At 41.3% G+C, this 11,036-nt stretch overlaps 1 protein-coding gene across 1 annotated transcript; it reads right to left on the bottom strand.

Annotated features, from left to right (window-relative positions):
• Positions 1 to 3,133: 3,133 nt before the first annotated feature.
• LOC114648828 (kelch-like protein 10) lies at positions 3,134 to 10,248 on the bottom strand. The gene is made up of 4 exons (XM_028798096.2): positions 9,731 to 10,248; positions 8,620 to 9,237; positions 8,061 to 8,210; positions 3,134 to 4,097 (listed from the first exon to the last, which is right to left on the bottom strand). Exons 1-4 carry the CDS (start codon positions 10,148 to 10,150, stop codon positions 3,723 to 3,725), a joined length of 1,563 nt encoding a protein of 520 aa, XP_028653929.2. The 5' UTR covers positions 10,151 to 10,248; the 3' UTR covers positions 3,134 to 3,722.
• Positions 10,249 to 11,036: the final 788 nt, after the last annotated feature.

The raw sequence follows: 11,036 nt of genomic DNA, 5'->3' as shown, positions 1-11,036 counted from the left end.
CTTCATAGCTTTAGTGTAACAGCACATTTTTGTGAAGAATAAACCTTTTACTTTATAAGGATGCTATGTTTGACCTAGTACTCCCAACCCTGATGGGAATATTTGAAACTCCTAGTTCAGAACAAGCCTGTTCTGGTACTCTAGCTAACTGCCAAAGTTTACAGATGTGAATGAAAGGGGGAAAGTGTTGAACCTCAAAGTACCTTAAAGTGTGGTCAGAGTATGAGATTTGTGGCATAATAAAAGAGTACAAAGGAGAGTTGTGTCACCCTTGTACCCTACCACAATAAAACATGCGCAATGTGTCACGTGTAATACTGGATAACTGTTAACTTCAGTTACATGGAATAAATTGAAGTCTGCCTTCCAATATACAAGAATTAAATAAAAAAAATTAGGTCTTGAGTAAGTCTTCCTTCAAATATAATAGAATTACCTTCAAATTTGGGCTTTAAGAAGATCAACTAAGTAGTTTGAGAAACAAACTAAAGAGCCGAAAAGAACAGTAGAGTTAAAGGAAGTAAAAAAAGGTTAATGGTTTGGGGCTGCATTATGGCTTACATTTAAGCTGACAGAACTATAATTGGCAGATTTATGTTGATCATCCCTGCGTCTTCACAGATTAGACAGTTTTGCCTGAAAAATATTAGATGGTCGATTCATTCTCTAGAACTTCAAGTTTGTAACCTTAAGTGAGTCAGTTAACTTACCAGCTGGTGTCCATCAGAATTAAGATGAGGACATGCTGAATTGAGGAGTTACACTGACATTATTACTTAAAGAACAACAACAAGAATCATGGTTTAGCTCAGGGTGAGGACTGATCTGACCTACATGGTGCAGACCTCTTACAATCTGTAACTTAAGGTCTGATTCCTGAGCAGAGTTCATTAGTGAAACGTACAGTAGAAACAGGTATGCGGTTTGACACAGCTCTGCCGAAGAAGAAAAATGCTCACATTTGTTCTTCACATAAAGCGTTCGACTCAGTTGATTGAGCTGCCCTGTGGGACATCCTGAGGGTTCGCGGGATCCCCTTGAGGTTGCTGGATATCATGACCAGCCTATAAACTGGTACCGTGAGTGCTGTGCAGAGTGCAGGCAGGACCTCTGTGTTTTTCCCAGTTGATTCTGGGGTTCAACAGGGGTGTGTTGTTGCTCCTACTCTGTTCAATACTTGTATGGACTGGGTGTTGGGCAAAGTCATGGGGTCCAGCGGCTGTGGGGCATCTGCTGGTGAAGAAAGATTCACGGATCTTGACTTTGCTGATGATGCTGCAGGCTCTGATCGAGGCTCTTGAGAGACTGAGCCAGGAGTCTGAGTGTTTGGGCTTGCGAGTGTCTTGGATAAAAACCAAGATCCAGGCCTTTAATGACCTCTTGGGCACAGCCATCAACAGTGTGTCTGTTTGCAGAGAGAGTGTTGACCTGTTGAGAGGTTTACTTACCTTGGCAGTGACATTCATATCTCTGGTGACTCTTCCTATGAAGTCAGTAGACAGATTGAGAGAGCATGGGGGGTCATGAGGTCGCTGGAAAGGGGTGTGTGGTGCTCCCGATATCTATGCAAAAGGACGAAAGTCCAAGTCTTTAGAGTCCTGGTGCTTCCTGTTTTGCTATATGGTTGCAAGACATGGATGCTATCCAGTGACCTGAGATGAAGACTGGACTCCTTTGGTACTGTCTCTCTCCGGAAAATCTTTGGGTACCGTTGGTGTGACTTTGTGTCGAATGAGCGGAGTCCCGAATAAGGCAAATTACCTGCATTGTGAGGGAGTGTCAGTTACGGCACTACGGCCATGTGGCGCGTTTCCCCGAGGGTGATCCAGCTTATAAGATCCTCATTGTTGGGGACCTGAGTGGCTGGACCAGATCAAGGGGACGCCCACGTAACACCTGGCTGGAGAGATAGAGGGTCATTTCTGGAGGGTGGGACTGGACCACATGTCTTCCTGAGGGGTTGCAAACTGGGATCCTGAGTTGTTTTGCGGTGTAGTGGGTGCGGCAACACACTGTACCAGTGCATGCTCCCCAACTTCACTTAACTTGTTGGTTTGGTAGGACTTAAAACCATGAGGAGTCATCATAAAAAAACGGCAAAAAAGTCTGTGATGATTGTTCTGGGGGAATGGTGGCACAGAGGTTTTCAATCCAGGAGTACTGCCAGCTGGAGTTCTTGTTTTCTTCTCCCCTCTTGTCAAATGGCCATACTTCAACAATATTAGTAATGGACATACAGAAATATGATGAATTTCTGTTTTTCAGTTCGATGTAGCTTTGATTTGGATTCTTCAAATCTTTATTTTTTCACGTGTACATTATTTTGTAAACTGTGTGTTTTGCTTATAACCTCGACACAGTGCTCCGAGTCTGCACTTAGTGAAGCGCACTTTACAAAAAGAGATTAAATGTTGAGGCTTTATAGCTCTAGGCGCCCTGGTTAGAGTCCCAGCCTTTTCACCGCCTGCCCGAGGTTTACTCGAGATACTTTAGTTATCCATTTTTATCCACATCCCAAAGACGTGCCTGGCAGAAGTGTGCGTGCTGGTGCTCATGCGTGGACTGATTGATGCCTTCCATCTGAGGTGGACTCTTGTCTAGTACAAAGGAATATTCAAAAATGAGATCTTTATTTATATGTTACTTACTCTGTGTGTTTTGTAGTGATGACTGAGAAAAGTTTTTAACCTCACATTTTCATGGGGTGCACACTTAAAAGTATCTGGTGCGCACCAGAAAAATCATTACACACTGTCCCCTCAGGGGCTCTGTAGTTTATACATACTGTGTAAGTGGGACTGATTTGTTTGATTTCAAGATCCTGGCTTTCATTTCCTCTTTATGATGTGTGCCATTTTTTCTAGGAGCAGTTATTAAATGCTTCCAACAATATACATACTTAAGGAACACTTTTGAGCAAACGACTGAATAGCTGACGTGGATTATGCAACACAAGTGAGATTTTTTTTTCCTATTTGACAATTTTCATATCATTTACCTTCGTTCAGCATTGGCCACCACTGACTTGTCATAAACTTTTTTTTTGTCATCTTCATTCTCCATGAAATTCTGTCAACTATGAAACTTTTGGGGTAGGAGACATACAGAATAATAAAAATTGCATGTGAAACATTCCTTTAATGATGGAGGAATGTCTCTGAAAATGGATGAATGGACTGAATGTTCTGTCACATTCTTGCAGCCCAGTATTTGATACTTTAAAGTTTTAATCTAATTAGATCAATTGTTAAGAAATGTTCCCTTAAAAATACTTGCTTTACATTATGTGAACATAATGGAGTTAATGCCGGGTGTTTTTAAAGTATGCAGAGTATCAGCAGTGGTGCAGCCGTGATTTTGTTGCATGACGTGGGTTTCCACACACAACAGCAATCCAAAGCCATCAGATCACAAACGTTTCAAGGCGAGTTCCTTGTAAATTAGGAATATTACAGCATTTAAGTAACTTTCCTTTAATTCTCACACATTGTTTTCCTCCATTGTAAAAAGCTCAATATAGAGAACTGCTGGTGATGTATAATCCTGGGGTCACGGTAGAAGTGCCAGGCTTGAAATCACAGTGGGTTCAGATCAGGCACTTGAAGACAGGGGAGAGTCCTGGCTAAACATTTGTTTTATAGCTTAGTTTCTCTGAAGGTCTGAAACAAATACCATATCCAGAAGTGCTTGAAGCAGTGTTTCCCTCACTGGCTGCTTGTTGCTCACAGTATCAACTTGTTGCTAAAAGGGGACAGCTTGCATTTTGCCGACTGGCTGTCTGGCTTCATGGGCTCCCTCGCTGCAGCATATGTTTGAATGTTTGGCAATCCTGACATCACGCAACAGCTCAATGCGCTGCGGTCTACAGTAATGTTGGGTATGTCTTTCCACTTGTCGTTCTCCTTATTATAATACTTCACAGTGGCAAAGGTGGTGAAGCCATCATACCCGCCAACAACATAGAGTAGATCCTCCATTGTTTCAATGCCAAAGTTGCTGCGTGGAGTGCTCATGGAGGAAACTGTGCGCCACAAGCCAGTCAGTGGGTTGTAGGCTTCTACTGTGTCCAGCCGATTTAAGCCGTCAAAGCCACCTACCTGGTTAAAAAGAACAAAAGTCTTGATCAGCATTGGAAATATAAAAAGGGACAATTTTAACAAAAGAAAAAAAAAAGTGGATAGAAAGGTTTCATCCTCTGTCATCATAAAGCTCATATCACTGCAGTTGTGGAGCATTGTCCGATAATGTCACTCTTAGCCACACAGGAACCAATCCAGAAAGGTTTGTCACAAAGTGCACACACACACACACACACACACACACACACACACACACAAACACCCACTCCAGGTCTGTCTAGAGTGATCTGTTTACTTCACATACATAAGATGGGAAGAAAAGGCAGCAGCTGAAAGGAAAACTCGCAAAACATCCACACTTCACAAAAGCAGAGACAAATCGCTGGAGCTGCAAGGCTGCGGCACTACACAACACCCCACCATGGGAAGTACAAACAAACACGAATGACTTTATTATGTACAACCTATAATCTCATTCTCACAAATTTTCAGTCTACACAGCTTTGATCTTGAGCCAATAGCTTATTACTTTCATCCGTCCATTTTCTGTACCCGCTCAGTCTGTGTTCTTGCTGTATTTATTGGACACAAATGGATATCTTGTTCTCAGGACCTACATACAGCAAGGCCTTGTCCACACTATGGTTTTGTTTAAAACACAAAAAATTGTCTCTGCTTTCACCATTTTGTCCACACAACACTGGCGTTTTCAAAATGTTCAGAGCCGGACACTTTTAAAAACACAGGTTTGGTGTGTGGACCAGCGTAACTACAAGATTCTAAAAATACAGACTCTCCCTGATTGAGCCTTGCTCATTATAATGTCTCATTCCCTGATTGGTCACCATTCACTGAAGGAAAAACAGATTCCAAAACAGCAGAAAAAAAAGGAGCTGCCCTCAAAGGCGCTTATCTTGTGATGCTTACCTGGATTCATGAAAATTGTGTTTTGTACAGTTTAAGTGCTTCTCACATGTACAAAAGGCAAATAATTTACTGACCACTACAGGTTTGCAATAAATCCTGTGGGTGATGGTTTTAATATCTCTTCAAGGATCTGTTATTGTAGATAATTCTGGGCCATATACTGTGTGATGTTTAGAAACTGTGGTCAATGACTACTCACACTACACAACAGAGTAGCCAGTCATATGAGCTCAAAGTGCACATGCAATGACGTGGGTCCTCAGGCTAGATAGATAGATAGATAGATAGATAGATAGATAGATAGATAGATAGATAGATAGATAGATAGACAGACAGACAGACAGACAGACAGACAGACAGACAGACAGACACACACACACACACACACACACACACACACACACACACACACACTAAGGTCTGAGCATGCACCAGAATTACTAAAAAGCAAGAAAATTAAAAAAGAAGGAAAACTTCTGCCTTGGAAGTCACAGTGAGGCATTTGGAGACAGGACTGTTCCTGTGGTGCTCCGGTGTTACGCTCATCCACATCAGAAACAGTCTTTGAGTCTATAAATGTGTACAATGCACGTTCACATCAAGTCACTGCACAGTGAGTTTCAGGATATTTAATGGCAACATTAGAAATTGGCTCAAGTGTCTGCTCACATTACAAGATAGCTGAATTAAATTTCTGACATTTCTTCTTATCGTATGATAGCCCAATCATAAGATAAAAAAATCAGGCATCTCAAACTGTTTCAAACTGCACGTGAAATGACAGGTGACTCAGAAAATAATTCAGTGACTGCAAATCTTGCTTAAAATCATGCTAAAATCACAAAGTGCAAGTGCAGTTTAATATGTCTATGCTGTGCACAAACCAAGTGTAGGAGGATGACTATGTCCTATGTGTTTTTGGTCATTTTAGGGTGAAAGAAAATACTTTTAGCAAATGGAATGACAATGCTAGTGTGACTGGAGTTAGTTTTCTTTTAATAACATGTACTGTGCACATAGTTCAAATCACACGCCTACTCACCTTCACATCACCTTTCTCATTATTTCAACCTACTAATACCACTAAAGCTCCAATTCCAGATACAGTTCTTATGTATTTATTAGCCCTTTTCAAACAGGCAGGTACCACCAATCACTCAAGCTTTGGATTCAAAAACATGTCTGATGAATCCCAGCAAAACTGATCAAGCAACTACCCAGATCAAGCATATTAAGACCTCGAGAAACTCTCGAGTTTGTGTATGCTTGAGCAAATCCAGAAAAATGGTGAATTCAGCAGGCCAAACCTCAAAGCCAAGAGGTAGTGAACGCAATGAACTGCAGTAACCGTAAGGGATTCCGGTGATGATGAATGACCATCTGCTAACAAGGCAACTACTCTCCATTCAAGTCAAGAAAGAAATTGTCGAGTCCAGTGAGCAACAAACATGCTTGTAAACACCACTGCATCATTTGCACTGCAGTAATGTGTACGAGATAGTAAAGAGAGGAGTGCACTTGGCTGTCGGTGACACAGTCGGAGAAACAGGGCCATGTGCTGCAAAGTGAACAGTGAAAATGCATTTACACAATTCATCAAATTCTTGCTTCTTCAGACTTCTTGCTTTTTTAGTTTCCAATCCATTATATTGTTTAAATGCTCAAATGTGTCTTTTTCGTGTAACGTACAGAAGGTCCTGATTCTAAAACACCTTACTGTACACAATTTTGTCCCACTACATAACCTGTTTTCGCCTATAAGAATGTTGTTGACACTACTATAGTACAAAAACACACGAAACGGACAATGAAACAGTACCTGCAGTTTGAATGTTAAATACAAAAAAAGATTGTACATTAAAATACAGTAAAATAAACAACGTTAACAAGACAAATTGAAAAACCACACACATCTAATGCTGCACGTTTGTGTGAGACTGAACACACAGCTTGCCATGTTAGGCTACATTCACACTACTATTGTTTTAATCTGCCCCCATTAGCATTTACTAAAGTATCTACAGTACGTCCACACCAAAAGGGACAAAATTGCAAATGATGTAGACATTCACCTACACTGGGCGTGCGTGTATTGGTGGAAAGATCCTTGAAAGGACAGCTGCCTGCCACAGGATTCATTGGAAAACTGTAGGGACCAGTAAAGTATTTGCCTTTTGGCAAATGTTTCCACTTACAATTAAATCTTCAACACAATAAAGTCTGTAGAAAGTGAAAGGGTCTGAATCAACTGCTTCTTATTCCCAGGCTCCAAAAGCTTACTAGCTCTTGCCTAAAACCTTCTAGTTACCTTCAGGTAACCTCCACACTGGATCTCGTGGTCTCATTTGGTACTGTCCAGTATGGGGTCACTGTAGACAAGAGTTTATCCTGACAATGTCAGTCATAAAGTAGGAGACAATCTTTGAGGCCAGAGACTCCACTGAAAGTGTCGTCCATATTCCCACATTCTCTAATACTAGAGAAAACTGGAAGAAAAGATAAAACTAGGAGAAGCACAAACATGTGCACATTCCACACAAACACCGCCCAGGCTAGGAACTATTCTAACCACCGAGCCACCATCTTATGCTCAAAAAGTTCTGGCAGTACAGGTGAAAAAAACCACAGTGATAATCACCAGGAAAAGGAGCTATATGAAACAGTTTTTCAAGTTAACACAAAAAGAATGCTATTAAAATTCTCTTTTGAAAACATGAAAATGTGTACACAATGTATGCTATTAATTTACTGCCTTGAGCATGTAGCTTACGTCTAATCCATGGTCACAGTCCCAGAAATGAATCATTCAGTTGAACTGTTCTATCTCATCTTTTCTCTTAGTGGTAATGCAGCCTTACTGTGAGCTTGTTTAGGACACGGACATCAAAAAAGGAGGTCGTGTTCAAGAGTGGAGCATTTTCTTTGTGATCGCATCTGTGTTCAGGCCAATGTGACCTCAGTGTCAGGGGATTATGGAAGTCGAGCGTATTTATGATCGTGTCACTATTAGGATTCTGAAATAGAGAGAAGATGAGCAACACACTTATTACTCACCGCATAGACTTCATCTTTATATGCAACGACTCCCAAGCCACTTCTCGGAGTTGACATTGGAGTGATCAAAGACCACTGGTTCACTTTGGGATTGAAGACTTCTGCTGTGATGAGGTAGTCTTCCCCACTGAAACCTCCACAGATGTATATCTAAAAAAAACAAAGGATCTCATTACTCTGGTCATAAATGTCAAACATTGAGCAGCCCGCAAAAAGTGTTGAGATGGACGTGATGATACCTAAGAGAACTTTCATCTGCCTTCTGCCTCAAGTCCTGTATTCTTATGTCATAAGTAACTTAATGTTCTGTACTCGCTGATTTATAGCTCACATTAAAAATGAGCATCCACTTGCCATGCAGTCTCTGTAATTCATAATTTATTCTAGTAATACCCACTGAACCATTTAATCATTCATTAGGCCACCACATAACTAATTGGGCCAGTCAGTCTCTTACCATATTTTCCAAATGTACTGTACTGTCATCTTTCCCATTAAGTGTATACATTTTTTTTTCCAATGCCAAGTTTGTAGTCTAGTTATTGGGGACACCCCTCACCTTTCTATGCAACGTAGCGGCACTGGCATCACTTCTCCGATCATTCATGGATGGCAGCAGAGTCCATTGGTTTTTCTCTAAATTGTATTTTTCAGCAGTTTTCAGGCGTGTGTAACCATCAAAGCCCCCCATTGCATAGATGACATCATTGAGAACAACTACGCTTACATAGCAGCGGCGTGAATGCGTGGGGGCCACCTCCTGCCACACCCTCTGCACCGGGTCATACCTGCATACCCTGTTGTAGAATTTCACTTTGTCACAACCTCCAATTACGTAAACATATCCTTTTACAAAGACAGTTCCATGGTAGGCCCTGGGGGAGTCCTCCTCATGCAACACTTCTGTCCAGACTTTTGCCCGTGCATCATATGCTTCAATGGCATTAGTGGGGTTGCTGCCTCTCCAGCCTCCGATCGCGAGCAGAATGCTGTTGGGGAGGCGAGAGTGAGCCATACTACAGGCCAGGTGTGGGGTGGCAGACTCTTTAACCCCGAGGTCATAAATCATCTGCAGCAATGCTATATAGATAGACATCTTATATTCCTTATTTCTCATGTGCTCATAGCTTCTTATATTCTCCAGAAAATTTTCAGAGTCTCTCAAAGCTAGGCGTACCTGCACAAAGGAACCCAAAAATCACATCATTCTTTTGGATATTTCCCAAAATGTGTGTCTGTGGAGAACACTGCAGACTAACTGCTCTTTTTTTCAGAGGATAGGAAGGGAGGCAAAACACTGGGTTTGTTATAAAAAAAAAATCTGAAGTTATGAAATCGCATAAATGGCTAAATTGTTGTACTCAAAACTCTACAGTATATCAGCAGAATGTATATTAGCAGCAGAAACAGACATGATATCACAACCCTTAATATAAAGTACCCTCATATGCAGCAAAGACAGAATGGGCACTGCCTAAGAGGATAAAGGCTGTGTGTTCAGCATGGCAAACTGGCTGATGGGCCAATTAATAGCTTAAGTAAGCATAGAACCGATTTAGAAAGAGTAGTGGGCATTTAAAGGGTTTCTAGTCTTCTACCCCATTTTTCACAATTCTTTTCATTGACCGGATGAAATCACAAAAACATGTGAAATAACAGAAGCTTTATACCTTGAGAAGAAGCTTGCGGAGAAGGCTTTTACGGTCTTCTGGCTGGTGATAGATCCACTTCATGACTGCATTGAAGACCAGGCTTTCATTTCTAACATTGAGATCATCCCTTTCAATGATGTCACACAGTTCAGTGAAGCTTAGCAGCAGGAACTCCTCAGACTCCCTCACCAGATCCTCAAACTGGTGCAGAATGAACCTGAATGCCTTGAGATGCAACTCCAGGCAGCAGTAGTGATATGCAAGCTTGCAGATCCCAATACAGTTTCTTAGGCAGAGCCGAGATTCGAGAAAGTTGCTACACAGACGAATCAGGCCAGGTATATTAAACTGGTGGGCTACAACCAGCAGTTGCTCTGCATTTTCAGATGTCACGGGCACAGTCTGGTTGTAAGCAAATGTGATGATCATCTCCATCATTTCTGGAGAAATTCCTGGGATGGTGAAGATCTTCTTGTCTTTGCTATCACACCTGTTGGAGAACAGGGTTCTGCAAAGAAAAGGAGTTTCATATTTTCCATTACAGAGGGTTTACTTTATTGTTTCTGGGTAAGCGAGGAATAGATGGAAGGTAAAACCTGTGAATTACACATAATTATGTCCAAGAAAAGGGAAAAGAGGACGAACACCGATAAATACAGCTTCCTATTTGAAAGGCACATTAAAATAGAGTTTCATGGACTTGCTAGCTGTAGACAGCTTTCAAAAATGCACATGAAACTTGAAAGTACTTTAGAGGTTGCCCTGACACACCATGAGCCTCATTTACAAAACTCTGTGTGGATTCAAGAGTGAAAATATGCACACATCAAAAAAAAAAAAAAAACAAGAAAATGTGTACGCCAGAAAAAAAAAAATCTGATTTATAAAATGTCTGACATGTCGACACCTCAGCACCTGCATTTAAGAGTATCTGGCTGTGCTTTACACTTGAGAGCTCAAGATCATGCACGGCATTATAGCGCCCCCTCCTCTGCATGCTGGAGGTCTGTGAAAGGTGCAAGGCACCATCGTCTGAGTGGGTAGCCATTATCTCCTGGCACATGTAATAACGTGATTGCTGTTACAATGAATAGCATAGGCCATATGAAACATTCAGGGTTCAGTTACCTTACCAACAAGCCAGCAATTATGTACAGCACCATCACGTCTGTCAAAGCTACTATACCTCAAAATAAAAGAATCATGGGTTGATCCAGGCCACTGAAACACAATGTTTGCCAGTCTCATCTTGGATGACTTGTGCATTAATACAATGCAATTCAACAAAAGCAGCATCATTCTTGCTTGGTGTCCTTATTGAAAT

Source organism: Erpetoichthys calabaricus, chromosome 3, assembly GCF_900747795.2.
Source record: "Erpetoichthys calabaricus chromosome 3, fErpCal1.3, whole genome shotgun sequence".
NCBI classification, from domain to species: domain Eukaryota; kingdom Metazoa; phylum Chordata; class Cladistia; order Polypteriformes; family Polypteridae; genus Erpetoichthys; species Erpetoichthys calabaricus.
Note: the sequence above shows the minus strand (reverse complement) of the source record. Positions and strands in the feature narration are given on the sequence as shown.